This window comes from Panthera uncia, chromosome D2 (genome assembly GCF_023721935.1).
Source record: "Panthera uncia isolate 11264 chromosome D2, Puncia_PCG_1.0, whole genome shotgun sequence".
In the NCBI taxonomy this organism is placed as follows: domain Eukaryota; kingdom Metazoa; phylum Chordata; class Mammalia; order Carnivora; family Felidae; genus Panthera; species Panthera uncia.
In genome coordinates, this window is record NC_064818.1 from 52,529,420 (window position 1) to 52,549,975 (window position 20,556).

The following is a 20,556-nucleotide window of genomic DNA, read 5'->3' on the forward strand; positions in this document are numbered from 1 at the left end:
TCTTTTTAAAGGGCACCCGTCACACCTACTTATGTCTAATCCATGAGAGGGAGTATGTCTAATCCAGGATGATCTCCTGTCAAGAGCCTTACCTTAATAACATTTGTAAAGATCCTTTGCTAAATAGTCACATTCACAGGTACTAGGGGTTAGGACCTGTACATATTTTTGGGAGGATACAATTCAACCCACTACACTTGGCTAAGGGGATAAGGAAGGGGGAAGCATCAAGGATGACTCTTGGGTATTAGGTTTGTGCAACTAGATGTACAGTACTGTTATTGAGTAAAATATAGACTGTTATAATAAGAATAGATTTGGAGGAGGCAATTATGAGTTTAGACTTGTACATATTAGGTTTTAGGTGGCTTTGAGGCCACCAAGCAGAAATGTGTAGACAGTTGGTATATAGGATCTGGAAAGACCAAGTGGATGGTGGTGGTATATATTAAGATGGAGAACAATGGAAGAACACTAGGAGAGGCTCATTTTAGTCATGTTATGTTTATGATGGCTAGAAATATCTAGGGGCATCTGGGTGGCTCAGTCAGTTAAGGGTTCAACTTTGGCCCAGATCATGATCTCACAGTTCATGGGTTCGAGCCCCAGGTCAGGCTCTGGGCTGATGGCTCAGAGCCTGGAGTCTGCTTTGGATTCTGTGTCTCCCTCTCTCTCTGCCCCTCCCCCACTCATGCTATGTCTCTCTCTGCCTCTCAAAAAAAAAGAAACGTAATAAAAAAAAATTTTTTTAAATATAAATGCTGTTGAAAGATCAAGCAAGATGGTGACTGAAAACTTGCTATTGGATGAAGGACAGGAAAGCCATGAATGAGAGTCACGAATTGTGTACTGAAGTTAGAACAGAGTAAATGGAAGGTGAGGAAGGAGACAGTGTTAAAAATTTTTTTTTGGAAATAACCTTAAACTTAAAAAGTTGCAAACATAATAATAGTACAAAGAATATTCATATATATTTCCCAGATTTGCCTACTATTAACATTTTATCCCATTGATGATGTCTGTGTCTGTATATGTATCCAAATTTACATTTGAGAGTAAATTATATATATCATGACCCTTTATCCTAAATACTCCACTGCATATTTCTTTTTTTTTTTGAATTTTTAAAGTTTATTTCTTTTTAATGTCTTTTTTAATGTTTATTTATTTAAAAAAATTTTTTTGAGAGAGAGAGAGAGAGAGAGAGAGAGAACATACTCATGCACAAATGGGGAGGGTTAGAGAGCAAGGGAGAGAGAGAATCCCCAGCAGGCCTCCACATTGTTAGTGTGGAACCTGATGGGGGGGTTGGAATTAATGAACCAGGAGATCACGACCTGAGCCGAAACTGAGAGTTGGATGCTTAACTGACTGAGCTACCCAGGCACCCCTAATGTTTATTTATTTTTGAGTGAGAGAGAGAGAGAGTGCAAGCTCAATCCAGGGAGGGGCAGAGAGAGAGAGGGAGATAGAGGATCTGAAGCAAGCTTTGCGTTGTCAGTGCAGAGCCCAACTTGGGGCTTGATCTCACAAGCTTGTGAGATCATGACCTGAACTGAAGTTGGACACTTAACTGACTGAGCCACCCAGGTGCCCCTCCACTGTATATTTCTTAAGAATAGAAATATTTTATTGCAGAACCTATATACTAATTATAAATTGTAAGTATCAATTATAGTTGTAACTATCAATATTTACATTGACACCTTTATTTAACCCACTGTGCATATGACAATTGTGTTGGTTGATCTAAAAATGTCTTTCATTGACTGTTTTCCTTTTCTCTACCTAGTACAAAATCAAGTTTAGGGACAGGTGTTACATGTAATTGTCAAATTGTTTTAATTTCTTTCATCTCTAACATGTCCACAGCTTTTCAATGGAGGGCTTGATCCCACCACGCCAGGATCATGACCTGAGCCGAAATCATGAGTCAGAGACTCAACTGACTGAGCTGCCCAGGGGCCCCCCACCCCCATCATTTCATTTTTAAATAGAATTTTCTTCATTTTGAATTTGTCTCATGATTTTGTGTCTCATGATTGAGCTTATACATTCTCAGCCACATTGTGTCCTTTTCAGGGTATCACATCTAAGTGTACAAAATGTATAAACATCTTTTTAAAGAAGCTTGTTTACCCAGGGAAACAGAGAGATAAGGTTGTAGCTATAAGCCAGTATTTCTCAACCTTAGCTGTAAATTAGAAGTATTTGAATAGCAGTGTAAAGGCTCCTCCTCCAGAGATACTGACTTAATTCATCTTGGGTGGTGCCCAGACATCAGCATTTTTAAAACTTCCTAAATGTTGCTAACATGCAGCTAAGTTTGAAAAGCACTGCTCCAAGAGTATGTGGGTGGTGATGGTGGTAATTTAACATGATAGAAGTTAAAACATGTTTGAAAACTTTTTGGAAATCCAGTACACAAGAAAAAGATTGAGGATTGAAGAAATGTATGAGGAGTTTTGAGACCTTTTGTTTGAGGCCTTTGTACTTGAGTACAATTGTAGCAAAATAATATTATGGAATAATAGGACCATATTAACTGTTCAATAATGAAGGGAGGATCATACAGGTAGAATATGACAAATTGTATTTTGAGAACTTCTGTGAAAGATTTTCTTAGAAAATATAAGAATCTAATTATACTCATAGTTTTTCATATTTTAACGGTTAATTAATATTTTATAGCAGAGTTTAAGAATATCCTTTTTCATGATAATAGTTTCACCTGATTTATAGGAATGTACCAGGAATGTACCATAAATTTTATTTATGCCTAGAGATGTAATAATATAGTATCAAAAGTTTCTAATGTCAGGGTGCTGACAGCCAGGCTGCTGGCTGGCTTAGTTGGAAGAGCATGTGACTGTTAATCTCTGGGTCGTGAGTTCAAGCCCCATGTAGGGTGTAGAGATTATTTAAATAAGTAAAACTTTAAAAATTTGTAAGATGGCATAAGATATTACTTATCAGATAAGACAGAAACTTTTACCATTCAAAGTGGAAAACATAATCACTAACCACTAACAAGAATGACTAATGTAATTTATTGTGGAATACATATTATTATAGACAAAATTACAAAATATAAATGTGTTTAAATTTTGAGGTCTTTACTGGGAAAACAGTAGGGTTCTATGGGCTATTATGATTCATAAAACTTTTGCTGCTATTGACCAAGGGAGAGGAAGGAGATGTACTAAATAAATCATTTAGAAAATTTGGAGTTTAAAATACTATAATTTCATAATTTCATAGAGGGAGAAATAGAGAATAGCCAGAAAGGAGTAAGTTAACAAGTGAGTTAGGAAAGCTTTGAAAAGTTAGAAAGTTAGGAAAGTAAGAAAAAGAAAAAAGTTGAAACAAGATTATGATTAGACTCTCAGCTAACCTCACTTTATCATCATATATGTCCTTATGTCTAGGTATCTCCTATATTAACTTAAATTTCTTTTATTGAGGTGAAAATTTACATAAAATAAAGCTATTTAAAAATGTGCAGTTCAGGGACACCTGGGTGGCTCAGTCAGTTGAGTATCATCAGGTCATGATCTTCAGCTCAGGTCATGATCTCCCGGTTTGTGTGTTCAAGCCCTGCATGCATTGGGCTTTGTGCTGATAGCTCAGAGCCTGGAGCCTGCTTCAGATTCTGTGTCTCCCTCTCTCTCTGTTCCTCCTCTGCTCACACTCTGTCTCTCAAAAAATAAATAAACATTAAAAATTATAAAAAATGTTCAACTCAGTGCTATTTAGAACATTTGCAGTGTCATGCAACCACTACCTGTTTCTAGTTACAAAACATTTTCATCACCCTATATCCATTAGGTAGTCTGTCCCTATTCCTTTCCTCCCCCTCCACTCCCCAGTCATTGTCAATCACCAATCTGTTTTCTTTCTCTATGGATTTACCTATTCTGGATAGTTCATACAAATGAAATTATACAATATGGATCTTTTGTGTCTGGTTTCTTCAACTTAGCATAAAGTTTTTGAGATTTCATCTATTTTGTATCATGTATCCATACTTCATTTCTTCTTATGGCCAAATAATTGTCCCTCGTGTAAATACCACATTTTGTTTATTCATTCCTCTGTTGATGGACATTTGGGATATTTCTGTCTTTTAGTTTTTATGAATAGTGCTGCTATGAATATCTATGTATAAGTGTTGCATGAAAATCTATTTTCACTTCTTTTGGCGTATATATCTAGGAATGGAATTACTGGGTCATATGGTAATTCGATGTTTAACTTTATGGGGGAACCACCAAACATTTTCCATACCAGCCATACCATTTACATTTCTACTAGCAAAGTTTGAGGATTCTTTTTCCACATCCTCTACAACAATTACATTCTACTTTTTTGAATATAGCCATTCTAGTCTGTTTGAGTGCTGTGCCATTGTGGGTTTTTTTTTTTAAGAGTTTATTTATTTTGAGAGAGACGTAGAGAGTAACCAGGGAGGGGCAGAGAGAGGGGGGGACAGAGGATCTGAAGCAGGTTCCTCCATGACAGCAGTGACCCCAATGCGGGTCTCGAACCTGTGAACTGTGAAATGATGACTCTCATTATCTGATGCTCAACCAACTGAGCCACCCAGGCACCCCTTAATAATTTTTAAAGTCATTGTGCTTTTGAATTTTTTTTTTAATGTTTATTTATTTTTGAGAGAGACAGAGACAGAATGTGATTGGGTTAGGGGCAGAGAGGGAGACACAGAATCCAAAGCAGGCTCCAGGCTATGAGCTGTCAGCACAGAGCCCGATGCGGGGTTCAAACCCATGAGCTGTGAGCTCATGACCTGAGCGGAAGTCAGATGCTCAACCGACTGAGCCACCCAGGTGCCCCAAGTCATTGTGGTTTTGATTTACATTTCCCTATTGACTAATGATATTGAGCATTACTTCATATGCATATTAATAGCTATTAGCATATCTTCTTTGGAGAAATGTCTGTTCAAGTCCTTTACCCACTTTTATTTTTACTTAAAAAAAATATTTATTTTGAGAGAGAGAGAGTGCATAGGGAAGGGGCAGAGAGAGAGAGAGAGAGAGAATACCAAGCAAGCTCCATGCTGTCAGTGCAGAGCCTGAGTCGGGGCTTGATCCCAGTAACTGTGAGGTCATGACCTGAGCCAAAATCAAGAATCTGAGGCTTAACCAACTGAGCCACCAAGGTGCCCCCTTTTACCCTCTTTTAAATTGGGTTGTCTCATTGAATTGTAGGAGTTCTTTATATATTCTGGACACTAGATTTTTATCAGATATATGATTTACAAATATTTTCTCTTTCTGTATTAATTTTTCTGTGTCCTAGAAGTAAGTTCTTCTGAAAGATCTTGACAATAAATACATTACTAACTATGCCTTTGCCACTTAGTCCTTCCTTAAGGCCTTCAAATATACTCATTATAAAAGACACCTGATGTTTCTTAAACTGGTTGCTGGGTACAAGGGTGTCCATTTTATTTACGTATTTTACTACTACTCATATATAGGTTATACTCTCTCTCATATAAAGAAAAATATAAAGGCTTGACAATGCTGCTTCCTGTCATTACTACCCCATTCTCCTATTTCTGTCCTCTCTGTTCATTGACATACTTCTAGAATGAGTTGTCAATATTTTCCCCTTCATTTTATCTACAGCTAGTTCCTCTTTAATCCTTTGCAAAACAACTGTGTTGCCCATCTTGAAATAATGACACCTTTGAGCCTCTGCCCCACCTCCATCTTTATTCTTTCTTCCCAGGCCATGTCACTAATGACTCACCTTGTTGCAATATGCAGATGACTCTTCAACCCGTGTCTCCAAACCCAAGCCCTTAACCCAAGTTTTAGAATTCTATCCTGGATATTCCCGGCCTTTTACTTTACCAGATATATTTCCCCTATTAATCAAGTTTTTCCCCCCAATCCAAATCCCCATGTTTTCAAACCACATTAGTTTCAGTCTCAAGAGTTTTGTAGTAATTGCTGGTTCCTCCCTCTTCAATCCCTCCTTATAGCTGATCAGTTATCATGTCTTGTGACTTCTAAACGCCATCATTTCCACTCACTGGCTATCACTCCATTTTAATCCATTATCACAGGGTGCTGGAATTATTTCAATAGCCACTCTGTGCCCGACTCCATTTCCTCTCTCCTTGAGTGATACTGGAAGTCTTTAAGAAAAGCCATATGATGTAACATGGTGCTAGATAAGAAAGGTAACTTAATATTATGGAAGATGAAGTGGAGAAGGGAGAAGGGAGGGTGAAGCGCTGAAGCCCTAAATTATAGCAACGGCGATAGAGAAGATGCATGAAAAAGCGTAAAGTCGACTGAACAAGTGGAGCTGGGAGGGCTTACATCTAATATCCTGTACTCTACTCCCATAAATTAAGTACGTCAAGTGAATTTTTGTTAAGCGAGTCAAACCCGTGCCTCTGTAAGAATTGTCACGCTCAGAGAGAGCCAACCACCCTCCACCATCCAGATGGCGGATCCCAGATTGGCCGCCAGAGTGTCAGGGAGTGGGCCTCTCTAGCTACTGTCTCTATGGTTCGCAGAATATCCAGTTCGGGGGTTTGACCGGGCCGGCGTTAGTGCGTGCGCGAGCTCTGGCGCGTGCCCGCTCTCCCGCAACTGCCAGAAGCCCGGGGTGGGAGGGGTGGGTCTGGGAACGTTGCGGCGGCGGCCGCCGCGGCCCTAGCCCCCAGGGCTATTCCCGGGCCGAGTTTGCGCCGGGGACTCTTCCGTCGTCTCCTCAGGCGGCGCTCACCCGGCCCTAGATGGTGGGTCCGGAGGATGCAGGAGCCTGTTCGGGAAGAAACCCCAAGTTGCTCCCGCTGCCGGCGCCGGAGCCCGTGGGCCAGGACAGGAAGATGATCCGGGCCACGGGCGGCTTCGGCGGAGGCGTCGGCGCTGTGGAGCTGCCGGTGGAGGAGGAAGAGGAGAAGGAGACGCCGCCTCAGCAGCTCCTTCGGCGCTACCTCGCGGCGGCCGGGGGACAGCTGGAGCCGGGGCTGTGCTACTGTCCACTTCCCGCTGGCCAACCCCGCGCGCCGCCGCCCCCGGCAGCCCCGCGCTCGGACGCCTGCCCGCGGGACTCAGGCTCCAAGCACCGAGGCGCGGAGGCGGCGGATGCCCGTGCGCCGCGGCACAGAGGCATGACCAACGGGGATTCGGGCTTTCTGCCGGGCCAGGACTGTCGCGACCTGGAGGAGCCTCGAGAGCTGGCCCGCGCGGGCGGCAGGGACCCGCGCCACCGCCGCCTCCCCCCGGAGGGGCCTGGCGACGAGGGCGCGGACGGTGAGGGCAGTCCGTCCGACTGGGCCGCGCCACTCGAGCATCCGCTGCGGAGCTGCTGCCTGGCGGCGGCGGACGCCGACAAGTCCCAGGGTGCGAGCAGCGGCTCGGGGGGCAGCCCGGCCAGCGACAGCAGCAGTAGCGAGGACTTGGAGCGGCCGGGAGCCGGCGCTGGGGGTCCACAGGAGGGCTCGTTGGCCGCCGCCCCCGCCGAGAGGACTAGCTCGGGCGCGGAGCCGCGCCCCGGCGTCTCGGACGTTCACGTGAACTCTCGGAACACGTTCGAGGTGAGCCGCGACCACCTGCCCCCAGCCGGGCCGCCGGTGCCCGCGCCCGCCGCGGAGCAGGGCGCCGCGGGGACCTCGGCCCGGGCTCGACGGAGCGGCGGTTTCGCCGACTTCTTCGCCAGGTACAGCGCAGGCTGCGCCGGGGCTCGGGGAGGGTTAGGGGTCACGACGGGGACCGGGGCCAGGGCGGAGGTCGAGGCCAGGAACTGGCCGAGAGCGGCTTGGGGGCCGTCTCCGCGCGGGCTCTTGCTGGCGTCAGGACTTAGCTTTGATTTGTCACCCGCAAAGAGGAACTGGGTCTGCATTGTGTTGTGTGTAGGAGAAGTTGCCAACTTTGTGGGGAGCGAATCTCTCTCCCTGTGGGCTGGAGGCTATACCTGTTGTTGACACCTGGTTTCCGTGTATTCAGGCCTTGCCAGCGTGCTAAAGCCATGGCTGCAGTTTTGCTTCCTCCGGATAAGCAGACAACCTGCTCTGTTCTCGGTGTATTTTTACTGTACTACGAGGAGTAGGGTTGGGGAGTGGGGGTGAGCGCGGCGGTCTGTGTGTGCGGGTGTGGTTGTGAAAGAGAAAGGGAAGTCATTCTGCAGAGATGTCTAGTTGCGTGGAGTCTAGCTTGGGAATTCCTGAAATTAGAAGTGGTTATGTTTCATAGTGTTTAACTATTTGTTTTAACGGCCTTTATTAAAATGCAGTCAGTTTGGAATTTACAATTTGATTCCAGCCCTTAAAAAGCCAAATGGCTATGGCGCTTTATCTAGAAAATCTCTCTTCTCTACTGCCAGATAGGCCTACGCTTTTTTTCAGCAACCTTTTAGTTTTTGATGCTATTGTATTTGTGTTTTGACCTGCTATTCTTGAAATTGAGATATGGTGCTGGACATTGCAGATTTCAGAATAGGGCTTTGATAGGGATAAATAGTAAGAAATTACTCATCCTATTGCTCATTAACGAAATAGCAATTTTCCTGGAGTCAGATCTTGATATGCTTTTTTCCCCCCTTAATCTCTAGGCAAATAGGAAAGCATTCCCAACTTATAAACTCTTCCAGAGTTCTCCTGTGTTTTTGTTTCCTTTTCAGGGATCTTGATAGAAGTGAAAGAAACAAATTATACAGCTCAAGTTTTAGAGGATTATACAATTAGTGTGCATATTTGTAGACACAGGCACAATCTTCTCATTGTAATATTTTTTTCTACTTTATTATCCCTTATTTTTCCTGCTTATATAAATTCACAAATAATTTATAAAGGTTTTAAATCAAGATTGGGAAATCGTAATCTTGTGTTACTCATTGGGTAAAATATATAGTAGTGAGATCTATGTTTGTGGGTATAGTTGCAAAAACATACTTAAAGCTTATAGTGGCAGTATTCTAAAAGCTCTCAAGGTGAACTAAGTTTATACATTTGTGAACTTGTGTGGCCTTTGGGTGGTTTAGTGGTCATGTTTTGATGTCAGGTGTCAGGCAATTTTAGACTTGGAAGGGGCTTTGGAGATCACTAATTGAACCAGTATACCCAGAGTGCCTGCTTTGTGCCACCACTGGGAATAGAGATAATTTGGACACTGGTCCCTTACGTGGTGGTGGAGGGCAGGCTACTAGGGATTAAGTTTGAAGACAAATATGTATATATACATCGCAATTTATGAATAATAGGGCAAATTTATTATAATACCCTTTTTCATATTAACAGTAGGCAGGAATTTTGATATAATTAAAATTTTTCTTTAATCGATTCATAGGACTTCACTAATAGTACTTCAGTTAATAAAGCTATTTGACATTCACGTAGCCATATTACTCATGTGCATCAGAGCACTGAATTTGAGTCAAAACAGGTACCATGAAGTTAATTTCTTTAAGCCCCAGTCTGTCTGTGTTTCTTTCTTTCTTTCTTTCTTTCTTTCTTTCTTTCTTTCTTTCTCTCTCTCTCTCTCTCTCTCTCTCTCTCTCTCTCTCTTTCTTTCTATTTATCTATTTTGAGAGTGAGCTGAGGAGGGGCAGAGAGAGAAGGAGAGAGAATCCCAGGCAGGCTTTGTGCCATCACTGCAGAGTCAGACGAGGAGCTCCAACTCAAAAACGGTAAGATCTTAACCCCAGCCGAAGTCAAGAGTCGGATGCTTAAAGGACTGAGCCACTCAGGTGCCCCTAAGTCTCGGTTTTCTTAATTGAAATCTGAATGTCAAGATTCTAGATGTCATTACTTCTTTGTATAACATTCTTGGAAAAGGGCACAGTCACATTTAACCAAAACCTTAACTGAATTCTGAACACCCCAAAGGCAGAGACTATGATACTTTCTGAATCTACAATATCTAGTAGTGGTATGAAGAACTTTGCTCAAGTTGTGTTGAATTGGAAACTTTTATGGACTCTTTGTCTATTATTCTCTAGGTAATTTTGAAGAGATCTTCTATTCCTGGGCAGAACGATCAGAAATTTACCTTGCCCTGACAACCTAAGAGGTTTTTTTTCCCCACTTCGTGTGTATAATTGTGATTCTTAACTCGGAAGCTCTAGATAAGGGCTCCCTTTGGAGATATCTTGTTCTTGGATGTACTCTTGTTCTTGGGGGCAACCCCTACTGCAACTTCATTTTTTTGAGGAAGCGCACTATCTACATAAGGTGGTTTCGTTAGCTCATGGCAGAGATGGAATTAGAAGCCAAGATTCCTGATTTTCAGACCAGGTTTACATTTGATCATAATTTGTATTCACCTGTGGCTTTTTTTTTTTCCCTCTCTCACCTGATTGTCCTCCATCTTTTCCTTCTTTCCACTTCCTCTCTTTTCTTGGCAAAAATCTGTCATAAATACTTTTAAGGAATAGTTTCACGTTTGCTTTAAGTAAAGAGGGGAGTATTTTACAGCAGGATATCTATTACTACAGAGTTATCTTAAAGTTTTCTAAATTGACAGAAGCTTCATTGAGTAGAGTAGAAATTATGTAGGAGCTAAAGGAATTTGGTCCAGGGTGAGACTGCTCTATCCTCATCTCCTGCTTTTTCTCCCCTCCCTTCCATTCCAGGTGAGGTGAGTTGTATTTCAGTCCCTGTTGGGCACTTGCCTCAGCTTCACATGGGCATCTCTCTGTGAATTGTGACTTGACTATGGGAGCCCCACAAGTAATATTCCCTCAGATCCTTGGCCTTTTCCTGTCGGTAAATGTTTTAAAATGTTAGGTGACTACCAGTATCTCTGCTATCACCAACTTAGCAGTGAGAAGGAGATGAAAACTTCAAAAAATCTCATTTCCAGGTTAGCCTTCATTCTTCGAGGATCTCTTCATTACTCTTTTAAAAATAAATTTAAATTATTTTATGGGTCCTTCAGGCAAATTCATGTCTTTTTTTTTTTTTCAAGCTAGAATGGTTTATTTTTCAGGTAGATACAACCCTTTATAGATGTATTTTTTAAGCCATTTAATTCTCTTGTGTTTTCTTCAGATTGGCACAGTTATGGTTATTTAGAAACACACAGGTATCTGTGTCTCCAGGTAGTGCTGAGATATATATATATATATATATATATATATATTTTTTTTTTTTTTTTTTTTTTTTTTTTTTCCCCCCACAAAGTCTTCATGTGAATTGTGAGAATTTGGTGGCCTTAAAGGGCATAGCTAATATTGAGAAGTATTGAAGACTCTTTCCTTCTTTTTAAAAAGAAAGTTGACTTTATAGATTATGAAACCTACAGATCCATGTAGCTTTTTCTAGAATTATTGACTTCTGAAACTTACTAAATGTTGTGGCAAAAACTTTTCACAAAACCCTTTTTATTACACTTAGGCTGCACTTGATCTTAGCCAAAAGGCCGAGAAGCGATCGCACTTAGGCTGAATAGTGAATACGAAAGGCTTTTTTAGTGATTTCTTTTTGTATCTATACAAACTCCATTCTCCACGATATGAAAATTATTCAGAATATATATTTTTGTTACATATGATATTGAGAATTTTAAATTCCTATAATTATAATTTTTCTTTACTTAACGTTCTCAGAAACAACAAGATGTACCACATTCATTTTTCACCTAGAATTTACACTCTTTGGCAAAATCATAATTCACCTAATTAACATAATTCACAAGCCATCATAGATTTCTGTCAGGTAGGACTCTCTTATTTGTTGCACAGTGTATATTCCTCCCAGCCGACTAAAATAAAAACTACAGTGGGGCGCCTGGGTGGCTCAGTTGGTTAAGCGTCCGACTTCGGCTCAGGTCACGATCTCGTGGTCCCGTGAGTTCGAGCCCCGCGTCGGGCTCTGTGCTGACTGCTCACAGCCTGGAGCCTGTTTCAGATTCTGTGTCTCCCTCTCTCTCTGACCCTCCCCTGTTCATGCTCTGTCTCTCTCTGTCTCAAAAATAAATAAACGTTAAAAAAATTTTTAAATAAAATAACTACAGTTTCAAAACCTATTTCTCGAAAAAACTTCAACATTTTAACAAAGAGGCAAAATACCAAACTTCTGATAAGTTTTAAAAGATTTTTATAGCTCCCTAAATCAAGCTTTTCTTTTCTTTTTTCTTTTCTAATGTTTGTTTACTTATTTTGAGAAAGAAAGAGTGCCTGCAAGCCAGGAGCAGGGGAAGGGCAGAAAGAGAGAGGGAAAGAGAACCCCAAGCAGGCTCCACACCCAGTGCTGAGCTGGTTAACAGGGGCTCAGTCTCACAACTGAGATCATGACCAGAACCAAAATCAAGGGTCGGGACTCTTAACTGACTGAGCTACCCAGGAGGTCCAGCATTTCTTTAATATAGGGGTGGTGTAATTCTGTGTAAGGAGAATGAAGGAATATCTGGATCTAAATATTACATTTTTGTTACTACACAGAGATTATAAAAGTAAACATGAAAATAATCATTTCTGTGTCTGTAATGAAACTCCTTTGGACATTGTTTATATGTTAATATAAGTAAAATGTTTGAAATTTTTAGGAAAGCTGAAAAGAATATGTAATTAATTGCTCTAGAATAAAAATAAGAGTCTTTTAAGATTTTAGAGTGTCATGAAACAACCAGCTATATTAGACGTAGGAGCTAATGGCTCAGGAGTGTTTTTATTTGTTTCCTGTGTCTGATACCCAGCCTCTCAACTCCGTCAACTCCCCTCCCCATCTCTAAACACAAAGCACTAAATCACTGGAAATCCAGCTCTGGTTTTCAAGGATTTTACCTTAGAAATTCATGGTTTTAAGGTGGATGCTTGAAAATGTGGTAATCTGAATATAAATCAGGTATAAAATAGTGGGAAACTACAATTTTTATGAGACTAAGATAATTTTAAGTACTCAAATATTATTTTGAAGTGTGAGACTAAATCAACATTTTTAACACAATATCCCAATAACAAAGCAGATTATTACTCTTTGGTAGAAATTTTATGAACTATTAAAAATGGGCATAGAGATTTACTTTATTTTTAAAATACTTTTTATTTTAGACTAGTGTTAGATTTACAGAAAAGTTGCAAAGATAGCACAGGGAGTTCTGGTATACTCCTCACCCAGTTCCCCTTTTGTTAACATCACATTGTGGTACATTTTTCACAACTAAGAAACCAACATTTGTGTATTACTATTAATTAAACTTACATGTCATTCAGCATAGAGATACTGACTAAAAGATTTTTATTTGGTGCATAGTTGTGTTTTACTGTATAATAAACCTTTAAATTCGAAGGGACTTCAGGGATCACTTCATTCATCACTTAATATCCTACATAAAATCAACAGTGCTGTTATCAGAGAAATCTTTTATTTGCTAGATATCACCTAGTAAGGTGGTATTAATTTAATATTGGAAATGAGTTAGGCATGGTAGTGAGTTGTTCTCACTCCCAGTGAGTTGCTGGGGCCCAGCAGGAATCCAAATATTTAACTAGGACTCCCCAGAAGGATTCTGATGCAGGTGGTTCCCAGACATAATTACAGAAATAATTGTTGATAGGCAGGCAGGTCTCCTCAGATAATAATTGAAAGAAGGTGCAACATGCATTTATAGCTCACATTACCTTATTGTTTTAAACTTGGATCATAGGTAGGTCCTCTGTAATTGGCGAGTGTAAGTATGGATACAGTAGAGAAGTATTCTGCTGACCTTCACTAGATTGAGAAGTCATCTCTGCCTGATTAAATCTTAGCTTCCTTTTTTTATTCCCCCCTTTAGTGGGAAGGGTCCTTTACTTTTATTTTATACTATGTGGAAAGCCTTGCTTGCCTGTTCTGTGAAAAGCTTTAACTTTCAAAACCTTACTCAGATCTTTTCAACATGGAGTCATAACTTTATCTCTCTTTATTTATAGCTCATCAAAAAAAAAAAGGTGTTAATTTTCCTCCTTCTGCTGCTAGTTGTAACTCTTTTCCATGCCTTTAAGAAAAACTACTGCAGATTGCACATGGCTTATTTCCCTCTAGAATTTGCTGTTTCAGCCTTTCTTGGACTTCTTATTTCTGTGGCCAAAAGAAGAAAGAGATGGAAACCCATGTGACTGTCTGGGTTTTCAGCAGGCTCTTTCCTGCAATTAAGAGAAGTTTACCTTAGGAAACCAAACTACAGGTTGTGCTCCTAGTTAGAGCTTGTTTGAGAGTGAGCTTGATAATGTGTTTAATTTACCTTTGAATTTGGCTTTTCGATTTCTTTTTAATTTGAATTTTATTTTGGGATACATTTCTTGGCTAAAAAATATTTCCATCTGCCTGTTTCTAACCCCACAGAGATTAAAACATCTTAAGTTTGGAACTGAACATGATAGTTTTGAAATCAAATTATGTGCTATTTTCTCATATTTTCCAAAATACTGTAATGTATACCTACCCATCATACATGGGGCATTATTTACAATTTCCAAATCTGGTTTTCATCAAGAATGTTTGTAGTTATCGTCTAGTCAAGGAGGGGAAACACTTTTGTTCCCTCAAGAGAAAGGTATTCACAAACTGTAAGTTTAATTGTTTTTTGTAAGAAAAACAGAAAATGCTCATTTTTTGGCTTAAAAAATAGAAATTTATTTTCTGCGAGTTCTGTAGGTTAGAAGTCCAACATCAGCCTCAGTGGACTAAAATCATGATGTCAGCAGGGCCCCATTCTTCTCTAGAGGCTTGAGGGGGGAGGGTCCATTTCCTTCAGAAAATGTTCATATTATTTGCTTTTGAAAAACAGGACGGGTTATAAAATAAAACTGAGGATAAATACTTTGTTTCCATACTATTCCAGTTAAGGTGGTAAGAAAAAAGATAAAGAAGATTGGAAGTTGTGAAGGTGTAAGTTAGAGACAGAAGAAACTGTTAAGAGAATGAGTTTGAAGATGTATGTACAGAGAAAAATTGTTAAGGAACATACATGTCGTCGGTTGGAAGTTAGCTCTGCACTTTGGCCTCTAGGCTTAAGAGTATTACTACAGATTATGCTTATATTTATTTTTCTACTCTGCTTACCTCAATGCCTTTGTAGAAGTTTCTGGCAACTTCTTAAAGATATCTGCTATACCTCCCTCTTAACTTCCCTAGTGTTCCATCCTCTCATGGCCTCATAATAGGTCATATTGTGCAGCAGAAATATCTTTTAATGACAGCTGATATATATAAAGTTTTAATTAAGGCTCTAAAAGTTTAGGTATTAATATGATAGATTCAGATATTAGTACAATTTGGGGGCACCTGGGTGACTCAGTCAGTTGAGTGTCCGACTCTTGGTTTAGGCTCAGGTCATGATCCCAGAGTTGTGGGATCGAGCCCCACATCAGACTCTGCATGGAGCCTGGAGCCTGCTTGAGATTCTCCCTTTCTCTCTCTCTCTTTTTCTATCCCTCTGCCACTCTCCCCCACTCACACGCTCTTTTTCTCTCTGTAAAAAGTTAAAAAAAAAAAAAGAGAGAGAGAGAGGTGCCTGGGTGGCTCAGTAGGTTACGGCTCTGACTTCAGCTCAGGTCATGATCTCACGGTTTCGTGACTTTGAGCCCCTCATTGGGCTGTGTGCTGATAGCATGGAGCATGCTTGGGATTCTTTCTCTCTCCCTCTCTCACTGCCCCTCTCCTGATCATGCTGTCTCTCTCTCAAAAATAAGTAAATAAAAAAACTTAGAAGAGACACTTACTTTGGTCACTAGAAGGTTACTATATTGCTGGAAGATAGGTTCTATGATGGGTACCATCAGTTCAAGAAGTACTTCTAGGTTGACCTGAGCAAAAGGTCAACAAAACAAACCAACAGTAACCACCACCTTAGAGCTAAGTGTGTTTGTCTCTTTATTCTTAGAGAGTTTAAGGCACCTGATGGATGTTGTTTAGCCTCTGCTTGATTTCTTTTACTAACAAGGTCAGTTTCCTCAAGGCAGCCTATTGAGGGTGGTATTAATTGTTAGAAGGTTCTTTATGTGGAATCACAGTGTACCTCTTTGTAATGTTTCTGGTCCTGATTTGCCCTTTAGAGCCACAAAGAATAAGTCAGGTTTTTTTGTTTTTGTTTTGTTGTTTTGTTTTGTTTTGTTTTACATAATCACCCTTCAGAAATTTAAAGATTATTTCTGAACCTCTTTTTTGTTTTTAGACCCTCTGGCCTAAGCATACATAGTTCTTACGAGTTAGTTTGTAGTTTTCTTACCATTTATTTATTCAACAAATGGTTTTCAGCCCTATTATGTATATGAGGCACTAAGGAAATTAAGCAATATTAAACTTAAGATGGGGGAGTCACATAAATCAGTACTTACACAGTACTTGATTAGTGTTATAAAAGAAGGTACAGGATGAATCAGCAGCACTGAAGGAGTGATTAACTTTGGGGTAGGAAGTTAGGAAGCTTAGGGGTAGGTAGATGAAACAAGAATGCTTGGGAATGACCGAGATTGGAATGAGGCCAACTGAAGACTGTACAGGCACACAACATGATGTGTGGAATTTATACATGAAATAGCACAGCACTTTTGGGACTGCAGATACTCAGTGTGACCGCCTTTAGTGCAGGTAAGGTAGAGTGTCAAAAACTGAGGCAAAAAGGTTGAAGCTACATTATGAGGAAGTTTATGACAGAAGTTAACAATTTGAACTTATTCCATGAAGGGTAGCAGTGCACAGGACCTTTGATGGACTTTTAAAATAAGGACAGCATGCTCAGAATTGCATTTTATTTTATTAAAAATTTTTTAACTTGATTTATTTTTGAGAGACAGTGCAAGTGGGACAGGGTTGGGGGCAGAGAGAGAGGGAAAGAGAAAGAATCCTGAGCAAGCTCCCCATTGTCAGCGCAGAGCCCGAGGTGGGGCTTGAACTCACAAACCATGAGATCATGACCTGAGCTGAAACCAAGAGTCGGACATTTAACTGACTGAGCCACCCAGGCACCTCCATTTTATTTTATTTTTTAAATGTTTATTTTTGAGTGAGTGAGAGAGAGGGCGAGAGAGCACACTTGAGCCTGAACTGGGGTGGGGCAGAGAGAGAGAGAAGGACTGATGGTCCGAATGGGCTCTCTTGCTGACAGCAGAGAGCCTGATGTGGGGCTTGAACTCACAGACTGTGAGATCATGACCTGACCCACAATCAAGAGTCAGAAGCTTAACTGACTGAGCCACCCAGGGGCCCCTCTCAATTGCATTTTAGAACACTGACTCTTGCAGCAGAGTGGCAGATGATTTGGGACTTGTGAAACCAGGGCTTGGATATACACTTGTGGTAGTTGATGTAAATAACAGTCAATCCTTGTCAGAAGGAATCACTAACAAATTGAATGACATATCTTACACACCAGTAGCCTTTTTGTGAAGCTTTAAGGGGGGAAAACTTTGAATCTGATTTTTGTTTTGAGGGAAGTGGGATGACATGAAAATGGAGAGTCATGTGAAAAATTATGTCTATCATGTTTTATAAGGAATTTGATGAGGGGGAAAAGACCCCATAATAGCTCTTAGGCTTGTGGTTTTGCTGTCATGGATCAGAAAGGAAACAACTTCAGGGAAAACCCTGAGAGTGTAAAGTTGTAAAATGAAGACTACATCCAGTGTGCACACATGTTCTGTACATTGCTTCATAAAAGTGGATGCTGGCAGTATGCCTTTTGGCCATTTTTGAGGATTGAATGAGGTAGACGAAGTAGCGAGACTTCGTAATTACTTGTATGTGTATGTATCTCTTCTAGTAAGATACAGATTCCCTGGAGAAAGGGAACATGTCTTTCTTGCTCTTTTTTTTTTTTTTTTTTTTTTTTTTTGTCTCTGCATGGAAACATGGAGCCTTGTATGTATAGGAACACAAGGATTTATTGGATTAAATACTGTTTAAAATGTATAAGAATGTAATACAGTTAAATGTCTGGAACCTTTGAAGTGGTCACTCTGGGAGGCTCCCCACTTGTTACTTTAATAGGTATCATTTCTCAAAGTATTTTGGTGCCTGTCTTCGGGGAGATGTTTCTGTAGGAGAGAAACCAGTTGGGCAATGTAGGATGGGACTGAAGAACTGAATGTTGGAGGGGAGTCAAAGCTAAAATACATTAGGAAGCCAACCAAGCAAATTCAGTTGTACATTAACTGTACTGGAAAAAGTACTCTAACTAATATCCTAGTATAATAGATTTATCCCCAAGCAGATAGACATAATATGTGAATAGTTGAGGTTTGTACAAACAGGCATAAATGATTTCACTTTCATATTCTTTTCAAGGATTAAGTAAAGTCAGAGAGACGTGGGGTCTACCAACCCTTAAATTTGGTTATCTTGGGTAGATCTGGCTATATCAGTTTAATTTTGGTGGAGCCTAAAACTCTTGTTACTTACCACTGGGTTTGCAAAACAGTCCATATTTTAAAGGACTAACTTTTATATAGATTATGAAAAAATCTATAGTACACCGGCTATAACTGACAGTGTTACAATGTAAAAGAAATGTGAAACTCTGATAAATGTTGCCTTTATGATGTTGCAAGTTTTGAAATATCCTTTATATTTTTTCCACTTGTGAGGTAAATCATTTTCTTTAGCTTTTCTTTTTTTTTTTTTTTTTTTTTTTGTTTAACATTTATTTATTATTGAGAGACAGAGACATAGAGTGTGAGCAGGGGAGGGGTGGAGAGAGGGAAGACACAGAATCTGAAACAGGCTCCAGGCTCTGAGCTGTCAGCACAGAGCCCGACACGGGGCTCGAACTCACAAACCGCGAGATCATGACCTGAGCCGAAGTCGGTTGCCCAGCCAACTGAGCCACCCAGGCGCCCCTTCTTTAGCTTTTCTGCCTAGCAAAACAAATTATTCTCAATTTCAGTAGAACTAGATGTATCACTCTTTTATATTTTTGATCTTTTATTGATAGCAAACACATTAATCTTTTATCATTTTATTCATTATTCATTCTTTATTCATTCTTTATTCATTCTTAAGAAACCATACTAAATAATATTTGTTTACTGTCACACATTTATCTATTATTAGCCTGCATTTTAGATTTGCTAAAACTTAAAACCAGCTCATGTAGAGTAAATAGCTTTCAATATAAACAGTTTTGTATTTTCTTTAAAAAGCTTTAAACAGTGAAATTTAGTTTTCTGTTTAATATTTTTAATTCCAGACACAGCCAGAAAAAAAATAAAAGTGAATCTCCTTGAAATAGTTCTTACTTTACAAAGTTGTGTGGTTTAGATACAGTTTTTGGTTTGGCATACTTATTAATACTGAAAGATGTGGGTTTAGTCTGTTAATTAAACTGGTGACCATGTTTTAAGAACTGATAACTGGAAGTTTAGTTTTAGAAACCTGTTAAAATTTTATTATAGTGAAATACATATAAAATTTACCATCGGTAACATTTGATGTGTTCATGCTGTTGTGCGGGCATCACAACTGTTTAGTTCCAAAACATTTCATTACTCAGAAAGGAAGTTCCATGTCCATTAGCAGTCACTCCACTCCCTTCTCCCCCCAAGTCCCTGGCAACCACTAATCTATGTCCTTAGTGGGTTTGTGTATTATGAATATTTTGTATAAATGAAATCATATATGGCCTTTTGTGTCTTCTTTCACTTAGCATAATGTTTTCAGGACCCATCCATGTTGTAGTGTATATCAGTACATAGTTTTGATGGCTGAATAGTATTCCACTATGTGGATATATCACATTTTGTTTATCCACTTATCCATTGACAGACATTTGGGTTGTTTTCACCTTTTGGTTTTTATGAATAGTGTGAACATTTGTGCGCAAGTTTTTTGTTTTTGTTTGTTTTTAATACCTCTCAAGTTATTTTGGGTGTTATATCTAGGAGTGGAATTGTTGGGTCATATTCTAAATGTTTAACGTATTGAGGAACAGCCAGTTGTTTTCACCAGCAGCTGCACCATTTTACATTCCCACCAGCTGTGTACAAGGATTCCACTTAATCACCTCCTCTCCCAACGCCTATCATTTTCCTTTTTTTTTTTTCTTTTTCTAGTTATAGCCATCCTAGTGAGTATGGAATAGTATCTTATGGTGGTTTTGCATTTCCCCAATGGCTAATGATGTTGAGCATATTTTCATGTGCTTGTTGAACATTTGTGTATCTTCTTTGGAGAAATGTTTATCAAATCTTTTGTCCATTAAAAAAATTTCTTTAATGGTTATTTATTTTTGAGAGGGAGGGGGAGGGGCAGAGAGAGAGGGAGACACAGAGTCTGAAGCAGGCTCCAGGGTCTGAGCTGTCAGTACAGAGCCCGACGTGGGGTCCGAACCCGTGAACCCGTGAGATCGTGATCTGAGCCAAAGTCTGACACTTAACTGAATGAACCACCCAGGTGCCCCACTTTTGCCCATTTTAATTGGGCTGTTTGTAGTTTTGTTGTTGAGCTATATGAGTTCTTTATATACTCTGGATACTAGCCCTTTATTACATGTTGGTAATTTGGAAATGTGTCCTCCTATGGCTTGTCTTTACACTTTCTTGATAGTATCATTTGATGTACAAAAGTAGAAACTTTTTAGATTGGCTATATTGCACTTC

The 20,556-nt window shown here is 39.9% G+C and overlaps 1 protein-coding gene across 4 annotated transcripts in view; it reads left to right on the plus strand.

Moving 5' to 3' along the window:
- The first annotated feature begins 6,529 nt into the window (after nucleotides 1–6,529).
- Nucleotides 6,530–20,556, plus strand: part of TBC1D12 (TBC1 domain family member 12) — a 98,222-nt gene continuing 84,195 nt past the window's right edge. For 2 of the 4 annotated variants that reach the window (XM_049646422.1, XM_049646423.1), the window contains exon 1: nucleotides 6,530–7,704. In XM_049646422.1, the coding sequence (XP_049502379.1) occupies nucleotides 6,779–7,704 (926 nt within the window). In that variant the 5' untranslated portion in view covers nucleotides 6,530–6,778. The remainder of the gene's footprint in view (nucleotides 7,705–20,556) is intronic. The other 2 variants (XM_049646425.1, XM_049646424.1) reach the window with 2 other exon arrangements.